This window comes from Erinaceus europaeus, chromosome 15 (assembly GCF_950295315.1).
Source record: "Erinaceus europaeus chromosome 15, mEriEur2.1, whole genome shotgun sequence".
Taxonomy (NCBI): domain Eukaryota; kingdom Metazoa; phylum Chordata; class Mammalia; order Eulipotyphla; family Erinaceidae; genus Erinaceus; species Erinaceus europaeus.
In genome coordinates this window covers 35,014,496-35,034,074 of record NC_080176.1, presented here as the reverse complement: position 1 = coordinate 35,034,074, position 19,579 = coordinate 35,014,496, and the positions used below count along the sequence as shown (strand labels likewise).

Below are 19,579 nucleotides of genomic sequence, written 5' to 3'. Positions count from 1 at the left end.
AGGGGGTGGAGGAAAGGCACCCGGCCTGGCCTCCTCCTGGCTCCTTTTCCAGAGCGCGTCGGCCGGTAGGAGATAACCAAGCTAAAAGCTATGGTGCCCACCCCCCCCACACACACACACACACACACACCGGCTAGATAGCTCTAAGTCTCCGGGCCCGCCCGACTGCCGACTCCCGCCCCTTCGCGCCGAGATAACTCAGCGCAGATAAGCACTTCGGGGAGAAGAAAAGAAACCAGAAGTGGGCCTGCAGTGTCCCGGGAAATCTGGGAGCTGCTACAGTTTGCGGAGGTAGAGAGAGAAGACCCTCGGAGCGGCCGGGAGACAAGGTCGAGGGACCAGCGATGGTGGGGAAGGGGATGAAGAAGATGAAGAGAGAGAAGGAAGAGCAAGGGGCGGGCAGACGAACCTGAAGTGGGCCTGAAGTGGGAGCAGGGCGGCGGAGGGTGCTCCCGCTCCCCGGCGGGCGGGCCAGCGAGAGCAGAGGCCGAGGGCGCTGGCGGGCAGGCGAGCGCGAGTCCCGGGGCTGCGCGCCGCGGCAGGAGAATAAAAAGGAGAGAGGAGGCGCCTCTTGCTGCTCTGCCGGAAAACTGCAGCCTGCGCTCCTGATTGGACTCACCGAGCCTAAATAAACAGCACTCGCAGGAGGGTGCCAGGCTGTGGGTCGGAACTGCGCTCTGCGAGCTGTCGGGCGCTGGAGGTGAAGAGGAGGAGGAGCGGGCTGGAGAGAGGGGAGGGGAAAGCATAGGGTGGGGAGGTGACGGGACGGCGGGCGGGGGAGGGGGAGCACGCCTCGGGGCAGACAATGCGCGCCCGCCGAGCCGCCCGAGGGTGTGGGCTGAGCCTCCAGTGCCGGCCCGGAGTGGGGAGAGTCCATCCCTGGGGCGCCCGGCCCAAGCCGCTGGGGGAGGGGAGGAGGTGGCAGGAAGCCTGAGCTAGCCCACGACCCACACCCAGCCCGCTGCAGAGCGCTTTTCCCCGCCCCCAGTTACACACGCACCCACGGGGCGGGGGTGGGGGTGGGGGTGGCGGGGAGGAACTGAGTGCGCAGCCCCGCGCAGTCACAGCAGTGAGAAAGGCGCGCCAAAGCCTGGGTCACCGCGCCCCCAGAATCAGAGGACCGGCTCGGGGGGCGGTGCTCTCCTCTGCAGGCCAGCCTCCCTCAACGTGAATTGAGCGTTCTGCCCCGCGGTGGCGTGCCACCGACCTTAAACTTTCTCCGACCTCTTTTGGAGACCCGGGAGTTGAGGTCGAGGCGGCCCTCAAGAATCGAGGGTTCTGTGACAGCTCCTCATCTCCGCCCTGATATTATTACTATTATTATTATTATTATTTCTTACATACATAGATTAAATTCCTAGGACTTTGTGGCAAACTCACCTTAGGGAAGCAGCTAAGCTTTAGGCTATTTGAATTCGAGGTGGTGCAGAGTATAAAGTGCGCAGGTAAGAACGGGGCTCCCTCTGTCAGTCATGTGCAAGGACTCTATCTAGCCCTTTGAGCTTTCCCTGAAGAATTTCAGGTAAGTTTCAGGGCATTGGAAAGGTGGGGGCGGGGGTCACCTGCCCTGGACCCGGCACGAAACATGGCTTCCCCCCATACAAACACGCCCCTCCAAGCAGCTGTCCCCACTGTATACAAACTGATATGATCCTCAGCCAGCAAAGGGACTGGAAATGAGCGTCGCGGGGTTATCGGCGCCAATCTGTCAGCAACAAGTTGACCGCCACAAATCCCGCCGCGGTGGGAGCTGTGGTGTATGTCTCGGTTCCCCCCACCACCACTACTACATACACAGGATTTCTTCCGACAGACATGACCCCTGACGGCACAAAAGAGAAGGTTTTAACTAAGAAGTTGTTTAGGGAGCATGGATTATTTTAACACTTCTTCCCCAGGTAAATCGATGCCCTAAAGGGTAGTTTTTCTTAAGGTGTCTGTACTCTGGAAATTTTATCTATTTGTCGTGTACAACCCCACCCCCCCATTTGGGGCAGGAAAAGAAGCCTAAGTAGAGTTGAGCTGGTGTGGGTAGGAGCATTGTAAAAGTTGGTTTGAAGAAATTGGAGGCTCCTTGGCCGAGTGGAGGTTTCTTAGTATAATCTGAGTTATGAACCTGTGTGAGAAGGGAATCAGGCCTGGCTGCATAGCGGAGGAGGGCCCGTGGTGAAGGAAGTTAGCGATGATTATTTTCTTTCTTTCCTTTTTTATTCTTCGTTGTAAATTTCTGTTAAACTCTTCTGAATGCTAAATTGCTAGCAAGAAGGTCTATAAACCATTCTCATCTAATTTAGTCACTTTTATTACACTCTTCTGTGCCTCCCCCAACCAATGCTGCATCTCCTAATTTCAGTGTGGCCACATTTCCCAGACTGAAGGTAGAAAACCCTGGAACAGAGACTGACAGCTGGAGCAGGATCCAGGGGCTTTAAACTTTAACCAGAGTTCGATCCAACGCGACTATGAAAAGGGAGTCTGGTTGCTGCCTTTTTCTAATTCCAACCTGGCCTTTGCCTTTCTTTTGGTTTTTACATAGACTCCAAAGTGTTATTTCTCTCTCTCTCTCTCTCTCTCTCTCTCTCTCTTCAAAGGCTCATTTGTAAGCATTTGCCTAAATGTTTTGTTTTCCTTTCAATGCAACTGTTTGGAAATGCTTTCTCTTCAAGGCAGACTTAGCATTTCTATCTCCGGATGGATTTTCCTAGTGAAGGTAGGTTAACAAGTCAATCTCTTGGCTAAATCGGAGTACAGATTCAATGGCCTCCAAGCTTGAGTACGAAGGAGTCAGGACTCCACTGTTTCCTTTTGTGTGCTTCTTTATTTTCACAAGTGCAGACCAGAGGGTCCGGTATGGATTTCCTAGAACAGCACCTGACCCCCAAGGGACCTGCTTTCCCCCAAGCTGATCTGAAGGTGCCATGGCCCACCTATGCTGGAAGCCAGATGAGCAGATATTGATTGCCTTCACCCTGTGCTGATTTTCAGGTTCCTTTCAAAGTACTTACTCTACACACACACACACACACACACACACACACACACGTACTTTTTTTTAAAAAATAATTTGTGGGCTTTTATTCTTTGCAGAGTCACAAATTGGTTTTGATTTTCTAACCAAAGGAAGGGGGACAGAACTATTTTTTGTTCGTTTGTTTGTTTGTTTTGGGTTTTGTGTATTTTTGTTTTAGTCTGTAACCTAAAAACAAACAAAGTCAGACTACTCGACCCTTTCAATATGCAGATTACCCCGAGGAGTGATCTCCAGATTTTCATTGTGACATGCACCCCAACTCCACACAAGCACACATTGGCTCCTAGGCCAGTCGCTGCTCTGAGCACCCAGGCTGGTTCTGCAACAAGGGAGGAATAGGGTGTGTGGAGAGACTTGCACCTCGAACCAAAGAGAAGGCAAGAGCTAGAGAAGACCTCCCAACCCCCATAGTGTCCGTGTAGCTGGGCAGGTTCTTAGAAATGGCCCTTCTCTATGGGTCCTTCTCTTCTCTCCCCTTCCCCGGGTCTCTACTTGGGGACGTTGCTAGCCAGAAACGAAATCATCTCTCTTTAGACTTGTTAGACCCTAGAAGTGGCCCCTCAGGAGCCCGCGGTCCCTCCAGGCTCTCCCTTCCCGCCCACCAAGACTGGCCCTGAGCGCGGCGTGGGGGGGGGGGCTGATGGTCTGGGCCTCGCACATGTGTTCTAACCCAACCGCAGCACCGCAGCTGGGGCTGGGGCTCCGCGGCCAGTTGCGGCTCTGAGGCCATTGAATCTGTACTCGTATTTAACACGCATCTGGCTGGCGAGGACCCGCATCCCCAGAATGCTTTGAGACCCATTTCACAAAGCTCATGACCGCGCCAGCCCACATTTCAGATAGGGCAGGGGGGTGAATACAATTCCTAAATTTATGCTTCCACTTTTTTTTTTCATAATCCCAACCGGATTTATGGGGTCTCCTCTCTTACAACGTCTGTCTTGCCCGGCCCCAGGGGATCCCCAGAGTCCAGGACACCTCAAGTGGAGGTGGCAGCATCGAGTGCTCCTCCCTCCCCCGCTCCGAGGTCCCCTCTTCGCTTCCCGGCTCCCAGGTCCCCTCCTCCCTCCCAGGCTCCCCGCCGCCAGCCTGTCCCTGCCCCGGCCCGGTACGAGGCTCGGGAGGTGACCGCAGTGCCATTCCTCCCCGCGTCCTGGGGACGTGGCTCGATGTGCCGCAGCCTCGGCTGTTAGGGCTGTTAAGGGACGGCGGAGAGGGCGCGGTAAAAGCCCCGCGCAGGGCGCCTCCCAGCCCGCCCGCCTCCCAGCCCGCCCCTCATCCATTAACCTTTTTACTTTCTTCTCCCCTCTCTCTTTTTAAAGCTTGTTATCGGGGCCACCCAATGACCGACGAAAGATTCCCCCCTGCCTTTGCCTTTTCCCCAAGGCTGCTTTTAGCCAAATCAATCCAGCTTTTAGGCCCGAGCTGTGTCGCGGGAGATGGAAAGGTGTACTCCGTGGAGGCGCCGAGAAGCTAGAGGCTCTCGGTTCCGATAAAGACATTCCACGCCGGCGCCGAGACACTCCCGGGTGTCCACGAAGAATGCGGCCGAGCCCTGGGGTGCCAGGCCCTGCGGCCTCGAGCCGGGCCACTCAGGGCTGAAGCTACGCTTCCCAGACACACCGTCTCTCACTTTGCAGGAGAAAAGAAAGGAAAGGAAAGAACACTTCGCTGACCTCAGTGGGGCATAGTTGCCAACCCGTTTTAATGCTTTTCTGATAGCGGGTAACGTGACAAAATCAAGCCACCCCGACCTTCTGGGCCACTCCCTGTGGTTTTGCAAGTGTTGCTCCACTTCTGGGGGTGGTGAACAGACCGTTCAGAAGCGGTGATCCCGGTTGGGTGGAACCGCCAAGCTAAGGGTAAGTGAGGGTCGGCAGGTGAGAGGTCCACCATTCACTCCCTTCCAGGCTGACCGGATTGGGAAGTACAGTGTTTTCCACCATCGACATCACTTGTTTTACTACATAAAGTTGGGGTTGCCAGTAGGGCAGGGGTGCGCCTGGGGGGGGGGGGTGCGCCCTTTCCCTAAAGTTGAAACTGGGGCTATTAGTTTCCTGGTCCAGAACTGGAAAATGGGTTTGGGAAATCAGACACAACGTTTAGGATTTACCTCACTACGTAATTTCTCCTCCCCTTGTGTAGATGAGCACACACACCCAGAAGCCTTTTGTATATTGGGGGCGGGGAGGCTGGAGGAGAGACTAAAGAGACCCCCTGGCTCCTCTGCAGTGGGTGGGTTCTGCTGCCTTCCCCATCTGTTCTTTGGTTATGTGGGAGACAGGACTGTGAATTCCAAAAGGCAATCCAATATCTTTCACTTCTGTCTGTCACCTCATGCTGGGTCCTAGAAGCTCATGTCTCACACATATACCACGAAATCCAAAGTCATCTATGCCATCTATCCCCACACCCAACCCCCACACACAAACTCTAAAGATGAGAAACTCAGTGTGAATCAAAGCAAAGCTCTAGGAGAAAGAGATCACTTCTGCTCCCATGAAGAGGAAAGCAAGTGATGCAGAAACTTCCACACTACTAGTCAGACTGGACTTGGGTTCTCCCTGGATTTTGCTAAAATCATTAGGTATGCAGACAATGTTGATTCTAGGGTCAGAGTCCAGATACCATTGTCTGAGGGCTGTCTCAGCCTAGAGACCTTTCTCTATAGAGGTAGAGAAATTGAGAGAAGAGGAAGAGATAGAAAGGGAAAGAGACAGAGAGACACAGGCAGCACAGCTTCACCACTCATGAAGCTTTCCCCCCACAAGAGGGATCAGAGGCTTGAGCCTAGGTCCTCAGAGACATTTCTGAATGTCCTCCATCCTACCCCTTACGTCTACTGTGTGTGTGGGGGGGGGGTGCTGGTAAGGGGAAGCAGAAAAAGGAGGTAAGCTTTTGAGAATTTATAACACTCCTCTAGTCAAGTAAGGAAAAGAAATACCAGAGAAATTAAAAATTACTGCATTTGCTACACAGAACTATGGAATCTGTATCCTGCTATGTTGCAGATATTCAGAGAATTATGACCAAAGGGTTGTCTGCCTGTGTGCAGACCTTTGCTTCACTGCACTTGCCTAGTATTGCTGAGTGTTCCCTGTACAAAGAATAGAAGAGGTAGCCCCTACTTCTGAAGTGTTTACAGTCTAGAAGGCTGGAATTCTGTCAAGTCAGGTGGGCAAAGCACCACAACTTCCAAGACAGGATTTCAGAGCCTTTATTCTTTTTCTGGAAAAGTATGCAGACTCAGCTCATCCTCTAGACTTCATGGTTTGTTTAAAGGGGGGAGGGGCAGTAGGAGGAAGTCCCTTCTAGTTCACATACTGGATTTTTTTAAAATAGCAAAATTAACTATTTCTTTGAATCAAATAATCATAGCAATTCAAACCTAATAGTATGCATCACTTTGTGGGGGAAGAGTTTAGTGGTTTGCAGTACATTTGTTGACACATAGGAATGATTACTCACCTCCCTGTGGTAAATACACACTGAATTTCTAGGACGAAAGAGAGAAGAAGGGCTGGGGAGATAACATTATGGTTATGCAAAGAGATTTTCATGCCTGACGCTCAGCGGTCTCATGTGCAATCCCAGCACCACCACAAGCCAGAGCTGAGCAGTACTCTGGTTGCTCTCTTGCTCTTTCTCTTGATCTTTCTCTTTTTATCTCTCTTTCATTAAAATAATTAATAGATAATATATATTTTAAAAGACTGGAGAACAGCTTGTCTGGGATTGAGTTCTGACTTCACCACTTCCTTGCTGCCTGATCAAAACACGTTGACTGACTTTTCTGTGTCTTAGTTTCCACATTTGTAAAATGAGAATGATAAAAGTAACTTCCTTACAGGATCATTGAGATAAGTAAGATTTCTAACTTTTTTTTTTTTTTAACCAGAGCACTGTTCAGCTCTGGCGTATGGTGGTGCAGGGGACTGAACCTGGGACTTTGGAGCCTTAGGCATGAGAGTCTGTTTGCATAACCATTATGCTATCTACCCTCTGCCCTAAGATTTCTTATATGTAAGTAAAGAAATGAAAGACAAGTACCAGATGATTTCACTCATACAGGACCTAGAGAACTGATACACATAAACTTGGAAAAAAAAGCAAACAATTTGTTTCTTTTTTATTATTTTAAAAATTATATTAGTGAATTAATGGTGATTTAGAAAATTACAAGGTAAGGGGGGAGATAGCATAATGGTTATGCAAAGCGACTGTCATGCCTGAGGCTGCAAAGTCCCAGGTTCAATCCCCTACAACACCATAAACCAGAGCTGGTAACAAAAGAAAAAAAAATTACAAGGTAACAGGGATACAACTCCTCACTGTTCTCACCACCAGAATTCTGTATCCTATCCCTTCCATTGTAAGCTACAGAAGTTCTCCTAAGGGAGCCAGGTGGTAGCGTAGCGCAGCGGGTTAAACACAGGTGGTGCAAAGCAGGAAGAACTGATTAAGGATCCAGTTCACCACCACAGGAGGTGAAACAGGTCTGCAGGTGTCTATCTTTCCTCCTGTCTTCCCCTCCTCTCTCCATTTCTCTCTATCCTATCCAATGACTACAACAATAAAACAACAAGGGCAACAAAAGGAAAGAAAGAAAGGAAGGAAGAAGAAATTACCTTAAAAAAAAAAAAAGAACAAGTTCTCCTACGATTGCAGATATGGGTTAATTATTATTTCTACAACCATCTGTCTATATTGTATACATTTGCCTCCCCCACACACATTTTTTTCCCCCTCTTTGGTCCCATCTCTTCCTTTCCAAGTCACACATACACCTATTACAACATCTAAATGTCCCTCCCTTTTTCCTTTTCTCTCTCCAGGTCCTCATGAAATTGGAGTTCAAAGCCCTCTGGTCACTTTCCCCTATCACCCCCTGAAACACACACACATACCCTAGGAGTATAGATCAAAATGGTTTTTGGGGTGCAGAAAATGGGCATTCTGGCTTCTGTAATTGCTTTCTGCTGGACATGGGTATTGGCAGGTCAATCTATACACCCAGCATCAAACAGTTTCTAAGACTTTGTGAGAACTTCGGTGGTGGGTGCAACTTACTATTGGGCAGGGTTAGATAGGATAATGACTATGCAAACAGACTCTCATGTCTGAGGCTCTGTCAAGTCCCAGGTTCAATCCCTCGCACCACCATAAGCCAGAGTTGAATTGTGCTCTGGTAAAAAAAAAAAAGAAAGAAAGAAAGAAACTTACTATTAAAGACAACTAAAAAATGAAGGGTGGGAGTAGATAGCATAATGGTTATGCAAAGAGACTCTGATGCCTAAGGTTCCAGAGTGTCACATCACCATAAGCCAGAGCTGAGCAGTGCTCTGGTTAAAAATAAATAAATAGGGAGCCAGGCAGTAGCGCAGTGGGTTAAGTGCACATGGTGCAAAGCGCAAGGACTAGTGGAAGGATCCTGGTTTGAGCCCCTGGCTTCCCACCTGCAGGGGAGTCACTTCACAAGTGGTGAAGCAGGTCTGCAGGTATCTGTCTTTCTCTCCCCCTCTCTGTCTTCTCCTCCTCTTTCCATTTCTCTCTGTCCTATCCAACAACGACAACATCAACAACAACTACAACAATGAAACAACAAGGGCAACAAAAGGGAATAAATTTTAAAAAATAAAAAACGATTTAAAAATAAATAATTAAGTATTCTTGCCTTTAGGTTTATGATTAGTCAACATTTTTTCTGACTTATATCTTAACTATTTTTCAGTCACCAGGTTCCAGATGCTACCATAATGCCAGCCTGACTCTCATGGGCAGAGGACCCCACCAATTTGTCTTGGAGACCCACCTCCCCAAACTCCTGCCCCACTAGGGAAAGAAAGAGACAGGCTGGGAGTATGGATTGACCTGCCAACACCCATCTTCAGAGAAGAAGCAATAACAGAAGCCAGACCTTCCACCTTCTTCACCTCATAATGATCCTGGGTCCATACTCCCGAAGGAATAAAGTTTTCAAGGGAGGGGATGGGATAGGGAGTTCTGGTGGTGAGAACTGTGTGTATCCCTCTTATCCTATGGTCTTGTTGATATTTCCACTTTATAAATAAAAATTTTTTAAAAATCAAAGAAAAAAATAAATTAAATAATAAAGTAATAATAATAAATGAAAAATATTCCTTATATGTAAGAATAATAAGCATTTTGGAGATTCCAAGGTTTGATCCTCAGCACCACCATAAGCCAGAGCCAAGCAGTGCTCTGGTTTAAAAGAGAAAAATAATACTAGATATTGTATATGTGAACTTGTTCTTACCAATATTTTGGAATGAATGAATATGTGTCCTCAGATTTCAATTTCCTGTGTGATCCAACTGTCATCCAGAACTCAATCATCCCCAGGAGAGAACTTCTTAAAGAGACTAGGGAAATCACTCAGTTAGCAAAGCATCTAATTTGCTCTTCAGGGGTTCCTGGTTTGATCCCCAGCACTGCTTGTTTCAGTGTGGTGTTCTGGCTTGTCTCTCTCATGTGACTCACACTCATATGTTAATATAAAAGTGAATCTTTAAAGAAGAGAACTTTTAAAATTTTTTAATATTTATTTATTTTCTCTTTTGTTGCCCTTGTTTTTTATTGTTGTAGTTATTATTGTTGTTATTGATGCCATCGTTGTAAGATAGGACAGAGAGAAATAGAGAGAGGAGGGGAAGACAGAGAGGGGGAGAAAAAGTTAGACACCTGCAGACCTGTGTCACCACCTGTGAAGCAACTCCCCTGCAGGTGGGGAGCCAGGGATTTGAACCAGGACCCTTAAGCCGATCTTTGCGCTTGGGGAGTGGCAGGCTTGAACGAGGATCCTTGTGCCGGTCCTTGTGCTTGGTGCCACGTGCACTTAACCTGCTGCGCTATGGCCCAACTCCCTAAAGATCCCTAAAGAAGAGAACTTCTCTGAGCATTTAGTCAACTTTGAGACCATTTTTCACTAGAGGTCTCTGGCTTTTTCTCCATACCATCAGTGAGGACCTTATTTATTGCATTATGGTAGGGAGAGGGATGAGATGAACAGGTCCTTTGCTTTTGTTTCCTTTGAAAGGGAAACATTCTTTGTCGCCCCCCCCCCACGCCCCCTAAATGCCAGTGACAAACTCTAAAGTCTATAAGGCAAAGATAGCAATCTTGAAGCTCATCCTTCTGCTCTAAGGAAAGAATCCCAGGTTCAGTAGCACCTATTCCAGGAAGCAGTAAGGAGTCAATTTACAGATTACAACCTTGGGATTGGAAATAGATTTAAGAAGCAAAAGAGTAGCTGAATGAACTTGATGAGCTAACTATACTTTTCTCACATTTTTACCTTTGACTGCATTACTGTCTGTGCAGAAGACATTCTACTTAAATTACATTTGACCAAGGAATAAAAAAAGACTGAGAAGCTATGAAGTGCATTATTGATAGAAATAAATCTAGGCCATTCTAGATATTTTCCAGGTGATTCTCTTTGTGTTTTTTTTTCTTTATAACAACTCAACATCTAAAATAATATCTATACATCAATAAAGATAACTTTTTTTTAAAATTCATGTGCCATAACACAGAGTACCTTATTTAGGTAAAATATCAAGGAGAAAGAATTGCTTTTCAGAAAGCAAAGTCTACAGGGAACTTGCAAAATGTATCCCTCTCTGCTTTTTCTGGGGTTTGTGTCCTGAATATGCCTTTTTTTCTCTCTCTTCTGACAGTCCCGATCTTCTCTCCAGTTGATTTACTGAGTGCTGTCATTTCTCTGCTCTTTACTTTCACAATCACACATTCAAACCTGATAAAGTTCAAGACCCTAAATTCTTGCAGCTTTCCCAGATTTACAGTCCTCCTGCTCTCCACCCCCACCCCCATCAGAGGTATGAGGCTGATTGGATCCTCATGGAGAGAAGTCTAGGGAATCAGCAGAGTATCAAGGGTCCATAGGGAACTTCTGCCAGCTCTGATAACCAAAAGAACTTTAGGTCGCTTCCATCCTTCTGCGACCATCCTCAGAAGTGATTTCAACATCCTAGTTCCAGTTTATGAACTGCCTATGGGCAGGTGTAAGAACTGTACCTCACATAATTTAGAATTGGTAGATATCCAATGCAAAATCACAGTTTGCTTGTGTTAGTGCCTGGTTTTCCTGGATCTGCAAAGCAGACTTCTGATCCAGAGAAGTCACTTAACCCTTCAGTGCCTCAGCTGCTCTATCTATAAAATGGTAGAATTATTACTTTCTACAAACATCAATCACAAACTAATGACTTGGGTCCTCCTCCCTGAATGTAGTTCTGTCAGGGTCCAGAAAGATCCTTAGCATATGCCTGATCTGGCTTTTACATACTGTCAGGTTAAAACCTACAAGTTAATCTAAATACTATAATAATGGGCTAAACAAAAGTATTCATCTCAAAAGACGAAGTTAATTTAGGGCTAAGTTTGCAAACTACTGAACAGTCTTCAGATGGAAAATACTATTGAAATAATCTCTTCTTTGTCTAAACTGTCTAGTTTAGACAAAGTCACCAGTGATGAATGCCCTTGTTTTCAACATGGTTACTATTTATTGTGTAGGGATTTCATATACACTGCACTGTAGTCATTTCATATGATTAAAAATATGTCTATTTTTAATATTTATTTGTTTATTCCATTTTGTTGTCCTTGTTTTTATTGTTGTAGTTATTATTGTTGTTGTTGTTGTTGAATGGGACAGAGAGAAATGGAAAGAGGAGGGGAAGACAGAGAGGGGAAGAGAAAAATAGACACCTGCAGACCTGCTTCACTGCCTGTGAAGCGACTCCCCCGAAGGTGGGGAGCCAGGGGCTCAAACCAGGATCCTTCCTTCTCCACAGAGGTGAAAAAAAGCAATGTGACTTAATAGATATCAAATAACATTTGGGGGCGGGGGTACTTCTGAACCAACTTACTGCTCTTTTGTAACACCACAAATTAAAAGCATGCAATTATCCAATGTAAATAATATGAATATTACACCACTTTTAAAGACCGACTACCACATAGTCCATGCCCAGTAGAGGATAGCAAAAAACCACATTGTGAATACACAAATAAAGCTGTGAGCCCTTATACTTCTCATTAGAGAGCTTAGCATGCTATGGGACAAAAAAGAAAGGCTGACTAAGTAGGCACCTACCCAGTGGTTGGACAGGTGAACCAGCAGCAGAATCTGCCTAGCCCTCAACACTGTGCCTAAATGAAACACCCACACAGAGGCTGATAGCATGGAGATCTGGGTACAAATCCCAGCTCAGCAGCTTACTCTTTGTTGAGAAATGTGTGTCATTGTAGAAGTGTCTTAGTATCTCTCCTTTTATTTTTCTCATAGATAAAAAAGAGAATGATAATAACAGCATTCACCTCAAATAATTGTTTATATCACACATAGGTGAATTCCTTCCTCCTCCATCTACCCTGTTTGTGGTAGCTTCTTTATGTTCAGGCAATACCATGTTCATTGGACCATGTAGCATTTATCAGATTTTTTGTTTGTTTGTTTTTTCATTGTACCATGTCTTGCTGGATGATTTTTCTCCCATACTCTGTGACACCTGAGGGGCCTGGGTCAGGTGTGCTCATCTATGTATCCCCCGTTGATACAGGCATGAAATAGTTTTCACTGAATATTTGTAGAATACATATGATAATATTGTGAGTTTTAGATGTGTAATTCCAAATACAAAACATAAAATCTGAAACTGTCAATGTCACACAGTTTCTTGCCAGAAATTCTTTACAGGACTTTTTCAAGATACAACTTTTTTTCTTATACATCTTTCTAAATAGAATTCTCAATCAAGGGTAGGAGTAGACAGCATAATGCAAAGTGACTTTCATGTCTGAGGTTGTCTCACGTTCAACCCTCCATACCACCATAAGCTGAACTCTGTTGAAAAAAAAAATTCTCAATCAAGAGATTTGATCAGCATGTACAAACTATTGTATTTATTGTCGAATGTAAATACAATTAATTAATCTCCCAATAAAGGAAAAAAATATTTCCTAGAAAAAGGAGAGAGAGAGATTTGACCATCAACTTGGAAGAGGGGAGAATTGAATCTTGAACAGAGTTGATTATGAACTGGTATAATTATAAGTCACTTTCTTTTTTTTAATTTTTATTTGTAGAAAGGAAAGCACTGATAAGACCTATAAGTCACTTTATAGCTCAATAGATCTAATACAAGAAAATCGTAAGTATAGTCTGGGGAAATTTTCCCAAGTATTTTGTGACTAGTCTTTAAAGGAGCTGCTATGCGACACTTACTTTAGTTAGACTTTGTTTCTTTACACCCCCATTTGCCTCTGTGTTTATAGATCTTATATTTCACCACACCACATTACCTCCTTCATTTTTTGCTTAATCTAGTTTAAGAATACTGTCACTGGGAGCAGCAGCATACGGGTTAAGCGCACATAGTATGAAGTAGAAGAACCCTCCTGAGAATCTCGGTTCAAACCTCCAGCTCCCCACCTGCAGGGGGGTCTCTTCATAAGCAGTGAAGCAGGTCTGCAGGTGTTTGTCTTTCTTTCCCCCTCTCTGTCTTCCCCTCCTCTCTCAATTTCTCTCTGCCCTATCCTTAAAAAAAAAAAAAATTAAAAAATGGCCTCCAGGAGCAGTGGATTCCTGGTGCAGGCACCAGGCCCCAGTGATAACCCTGGAGGCAAAAAGAAAAAAGAAAGAAAGAAGAAAAAAGAATACTGTCACTTCCATTTCCCATTGTGTTTTTCAGAGTAGTCCAGGTTTCTCTTCTGTGAGTGTGTGTGTGGTGAGGCAGGAGGGAGGGGGGATTGCTACCTAATTCAGGAACTGGTAATCTATTTGAAAGAAACCAGCCATCATCCACACCAATAATCCTAATCCCTGGAAGATCTCAAGTACTTAGGAAACAGGACAAGACAGGCGAAGGAAAGCAACTTGGGGACAGGGGAGAAGTGGCACACATTATAAGAATACTAAATAGTTTTTACCTTATATAAGTTATTATCATTATTATTATTATTATTATTATTACCAGAGCACTGTTCAGCTCTGGTTTTTGGTAGTGTGGGGGCTTGAACCTGGAACTTTGGAACCTCAGGCATGAGAGCCTGTTTACATAACCATTATGCTATCTATCCTCCACATTATTATTATAATTTTAAGTGTTGCCATCAGTGGTCTGAGAGGTGGTACAGTGGTTAAAGCACTGGACTCTCAAGCATGAGGTACCAGAGTAATGTCTGGTTCTTCCTCTCTATCTTCCTACCTTTCTCATTAATAGATAAATAAAATCTTTAAAAAAGAGAGAGAGAGAGTTTCCATAATAAATAACCTCACAGTGTTTTACAGACACCTTTCCCAAGGAGATAAGAAAGTAAACCTGGCAGTTCGAACCCCGGCTCCCCACCTGCAGGGGAGTTGCTTCACAGGCGGTGAAGCAGGTCTACAGGTGTCTATCTTTCTCTCCTCCTCTCTGTCTTCCCCTCCTCTCTCCATTTCTCTCTGTCCTATCCAACAATGACGACAACAACAATAATAACTACAACAATAAAACAACAAGAGCAACAAAAGGGAATAAATAAATAAATATAATAAAATATTTAAAAAAAAAAAGAAAGTAAACCTGGGTGGGGGTGACATAATGGTTATGCAAACAGACTCTCATGCCTGAGGCTCTTAAGTCCCAGGTTCAATCCCCCACACCACCATAAACCAGAGCTGAGCAGTACTCTGGTGTTTCTCTGTGTGTCTCTCTCTCTGCATCTCTCTCAAAAATAAAAAAATAAATAAATAAAATAAAATAAAAGAAAGTAAACCTGGGTGCTGGGCAGTAGAGCAGCGGGTGCAAAACGCAAGGACTGGCGTAAAGATCCCGGTTAGAGCCCCCAGCTACCCACATGCAGGGGGGTCACTTCATTTCTTTCTTTCTTCCTCTCTGTCTTCCCCTCCCCTCTCCATTTCTCTCTGTCCTAACAACAACAGCTATAACAATAACAACAATAACAACCACAACAAAGGCAACAAAAAGGACAACAAAATGGGAAAAATAGCCTCCAGGAGCAGTGGATTTGAAGTGCTGGCACCGAGCCCCAGCAATAACCCTGGGGATATATATATATATTTAAAAAAGAAAGAGAGAAAGAAAGAAAGAAAGGAAGAAAGAAAGAAAGAAAGAGAAATTAAACTCATGGCAGAGTGTGTCTAGCTCAGAAGTAAGAGTGTTTGACTATAAAAATTATACCCATATGTCAATGACTGCACTCTCTAATAAACAGAGAAAAAAAAAAATCTAGGTTCTTAAGCACAGACCCAGATCTTCATCAACTGCAAATCTTCTGCTGTTGTACTCTTCTGTTCCACAACATCAAGAGCAAATGTCAGTAGTATATTTTCTCTTGTTTGTTTCTTCACAGATACTGTGAGCTAAAGATGAGGAAGAGAAACATTGCTTTACTTCTTCCCTTCATGTACCAACACAGGGCCTCACTGCAAAGGCATAATTAATAAGCCATTCAGGGAGAAAATAAGCATCCAAATAGGTGATTTTCTGCTCATAGAACAGCAGCCAGTAGCACCAAAGGGTTCTGGGGAGACTAAACAACAAAGAGTGATATAGAAGGAAGATTCCAGTTCAGACTCCCTGAGCCTCAAGAAGAAAAACTAGATTTCCTGTTTTCTTTTGAATCAAGATATGTAAAGATATGTAAAGTCCAAGCAATGCTATCAAATAGCTCAAATTGGCGTTGATCATCTGTTCAATATCCAGAGCTACATAACCAGCATGAGCACTTATCAGTCTGCCCCATTCAATCTTTTGATTCTTTCCTCTGCCAGCAACACATTTTCCAAACAGATGGCCACTAGATGGATCTAAGTAAACATACTACCAGGAGGTAGTAGGCAAATAACTAGGCCATCAATGTAGCAAACTGTTAATTCAGTGAGGACTTTGTATAGTATGTGGTTTTTTAATTATTTTTTAAATATTTATCCCCCTTTGTTGCCCTTGTTTTATTATTGTAGTTATTGATGTTGTTGTTGTTGGATAGGACAGAGAGAAATGGAAAGGGGAAGACAGGGGGAGAGAAAGACACCCAAAGACCTACTTCACCGATTGTGAAGTGACCCCCCTGTAGGTGGGGAGCCAAGGGCTCGAACCAGGATCCTTATGTCGGTCCTTGTGCTTTGTGCCACCTGCGCTTAACCTGCTGCACTACTGCCCCACTCCCAGTATGTTTTTTTTTTTTTTTTAAGAAGTGACTGATAGAATTTCTGGAACTTGGCAATTTAGAGGAAGAGATTAGGGTCAGAGTCTCAAACTCAAATTTATTCCTACTAAGTAAGTTATATCATCTATCACACTTGTAGGTCAGTTAGACTTTATTAAATTACAACTTCAGCCATAAATACTTGAAGTACTCACGGCACTCTTCGTGTGTGTTTCCCATCTATAACTTAAATGTTTTTTTAAAGATTTTATTTATTTATTATTATTTTATTATTTTTTAAAATATTTATTTTATTTATTTATTCCCTTTTGTTGCCCTTGTTGTTTTATTGTTGTAGTTATTATTATTGTTGTTGTCGTTGTTGGATAGGACAGAGAGAAATGGAGAAAGGAGGGGAAGACAGAGAGGAGGAGAGAAAGACAGACACCTGCAGACCTGCTTCACCGCCTGTGAAGCGACTCCCCTGCAGGTGGGGAGCCGGGGTTCGAACCGGGATCCTTATGCCGGTCCTTGTGCTTTGCGCCACCTGCGCTTAACCCGCTGCGCTACAGCTTGACTCCCTTATTTATTTATTAATGAGAAAGATAGGAGTAGAGAGAGAAAGAGCCAGATATCACTCTGGTACATGAGCTGCCGGATATTGAACTCAGGACCTCATGCTTGAGAGTCTAGTTCCTTAACCACTAAGCCACCTCCAGGACCACTAACTGTTTAAATCAAATATTAGAAACCATTGAACTTTTGTGTTCAAACCACCTAAATATGGAAGATATTTTTACTCTTAGAAAAAAAATTCCTCCTGCCCCACACCTATGGACATCTAATCTTTGACAAAGGGGCCCAGACTATTACATGGGGAAAGCAGAGTCTCTTCAACAAATGGTGTTGGAAACAATGAGTTGAAACATGCAGAAGAATGAAACTGAATCACTGTATTTCACCGAATACAAAAGTAAATTCCAAGTGGATCAAGGACTTGGATGTTAGACCACAAACTATCAAATACTTAGAGGAAAATATTGACAGAACTCTTTTCCGCATAAATTTTAAAGACATTTTCAATGAAACGAATCCAATTACAAAGAAGACTATGGCAAGTATAAACCTATGGGACTACATCAAATTAAAAAGCTTCTTCACAGCAAAAGAAACCACTACCCAAACCAAGAGACCCCTCACAGAATGGGAGAAGATCTTTACATGCCATATATCAGATAAGAGTTTAATAACCAACATATATAAAGAGCTTACCAGACTCAACAACAAGACAACAAATAACCCCATCCAAAAATGGGGGGAGGACATGGACAAAATATTCACCACAGAAGAGATTCAAAAGGCAGAGAAACACATGAAAAAATGCTCCAAGTCTCTGATTGTCAGAGAAATGCAAATAAAGACAACAATGAGATATCACTTTACTCCTGTGAGAATGTCATACATCAGAAAAGGTCACAGCAGCAAATGCTGGAGAGGGTGTGGGGTCAAAGGAACCCTCCTACACTTCTGGTGGGAATGTCAATTGGTCCAACCTCTGTGGAGAACAGTCTGGTGAACACTCAAAAGGCTAGAAATGGACCTACCCTATGACCTTGCAATTCCCCTCCTGGGGATATATCCTAAGGAACCCAACACACCCATCCAAAAAGATCTGTATACACATATGTTCTCGGCAGCACAATTTGTAATAGCCAAAACCTGGAAGCAACCCAGGTGTCCAACAACAGATGAGTGGCTGAGCAAGCTGTGGTATATATACACAATGGAATACTACTCAGCTGTAAAAAATGGTGACTTCACCGTTTTCAGCCGATCTTGGATGGGCCTTGAAAAAATCATGTTGAGTGAAATAAGTCAGAAACAGAAGGATGAATATGGGATGATCTCACTCTCAGGCGGAAGTTGAAAAACAAGATCAGAAAAGAAAGCACAAGTAGAACCTGAAATGGAATTGACATATTGCACCAAAGTAAAAGACTCTGGGGTGGGTGGGTGGGGAGAATACAGGTCCACGAAGGATGATAAATGACATAGTGGGGATTGTATTCTTAAATGGGAAACTGGGGAATGTTATGCATGTACAAACTATTGTATTTACTGTTGAATGTAAAACATTAATTCCCCAATAAAGAAATAATTTAAAAAGAGAAAAGAAAAAAAAAAAGAAAAGAAATTCCTCCTGTGACTAGCTCATGGGTAGAGAAGGAGAAAATTACTATTTGCTTTTGCTGAGAAATGTGAGCCTGTTTGGATCACTCAGGTTTCCATAAAACTGACAAGTCAAAAGTAAGTTTGCTGTAGGAAATAAGGCATTTTATATGTAAATATTTAGAGGCAACATGAGAGCACTATGCTAGAATTTCAAAAATGATTAAAATAATGATGGTAAATCCTGAACTCTTGTGAAGTCAAACAAGATACAACTTGCTAAGTAAGAAATGAACAATCTCCAAATGCCATGTTATTCAAGAATGCTGCCCTATTACAGGGATTGACTCTTACTTAAAATGAACCAAATATCAAAGAAAACTAGAATGTTAAAATTAGAATATGCCTCAAATCTCATCAAATATTACATTCTTATGGGAAACCTGAGACTCAGAGGGTCCCCAAAAGTTCACCTGAAGGTTGCTGATCTGAACCTTGGGTGAGAATTTACCATAGAAATAGTATGAGAAATGATGGCTAGAAACCAAAATACTGTCTCCTCCCCTCACCCCACACCATACAACATTGTGTGCCTGAGCAGCACTGTTCTCTGCAAGCGTATTCCATTTAGTCCGTATTGTAGATTAACATAAGCAATCAACTACCATTCGAAATATGTCAGAAGGAACACAGACCCCAGAGATGGAGACATCTGATGCTAGATACAAAACATCTCCACCCTTCTCTAAAATATTAGAAGACTTTTGGTTACACAGAAATCTTCTCTCAGTAGTCTGACCAGTGAGGACATTCATGTGATCATGTAACTAAATTTCAGTGAGGAAAGGTTCATGGTAACTTTAACCCAGGAGCTCCTGCTCCACTTTGCTCATTTGTTTCAGGTAGCAAAAGGTGATGGTTCCTATCCATCCTGGCATTCAGAAGAAGAAAGGAGAAAGAAAACCCTGGTCACTGAATTTCAAGCAGTATCTCTGTTTCATGCTGTTTGGACTCTGTAAGTCATAAACCCTTGCCTGGAACACTGACCTTGACTTGGGAATGGAACAGACTGAGATAAACCAAGCAAGATCTAAGGTTAAAGTTGAGATCATTTCTCTTCAAAGTATAAAGCTGATGATGTAAACTAAACTGAAAAATGTAGACCCACTGAGATGTGTGAAG

The 19,579-nt window shown here is 43.9% G+C and overlaps 1 protein-coding gene and 1 long non-coding RNA gene across 6 annotated transcripts in view; one reads left to right on the top strand and one right to left on the bottom strand.

Moving 5' to 3' along the window:
- GATA6 (GATA binding protein 6) overlaps positions 1 to 941 on the bottom strand; it is a 95,687-nt gene extending 94,746 nt beyond the window's left edge. For 2 of the 3 annotated variants that reach the window (XM_060173565.1, XM_060173566.1), the window contains exon 1: positions 410 to 941. In XM_060173565.1, the coding sequence (XP_060029548.1) occupies positions 410 to 877 (468 nt within the window). In that variant the 5' untranslated portion in view covers positions 878 to 941. The remainder of the gene's footprint in view (positions 1 to 409) is intronic. The other variant, XM_060173564.1, reaches the window with a different exon arrangement.
- Positions 573 to 9,040, top strand: LOC132533148 (uncharacterized). 3 transcript variants are annotated; one of them, XR_009545051.1, is made up of 3 exons: positions 573 to 700; positions 4,354 to 4,893; positions 8,763 to 9,039. It is a non-coding gene; the product is annotated as an uncharacterized LOC132533148 (long non-coding RNA). The 3 variants fall into 3 exon arrangements; XR_009545052.1 differs by lacking the exon at positions 573 to 700 and adding an exon at positions 1,266 to 1,522 and having other exon boundaries at positions 8,763 to 9,040; XR_009545050.1 differs by lacking the exon at positions 573 to 700 and adding an exon at positions 3,211 to 3,449.
- The last annotated feature ends 10,539 nt before the right edge of the window (positions 9,041 to 19,579 follow it).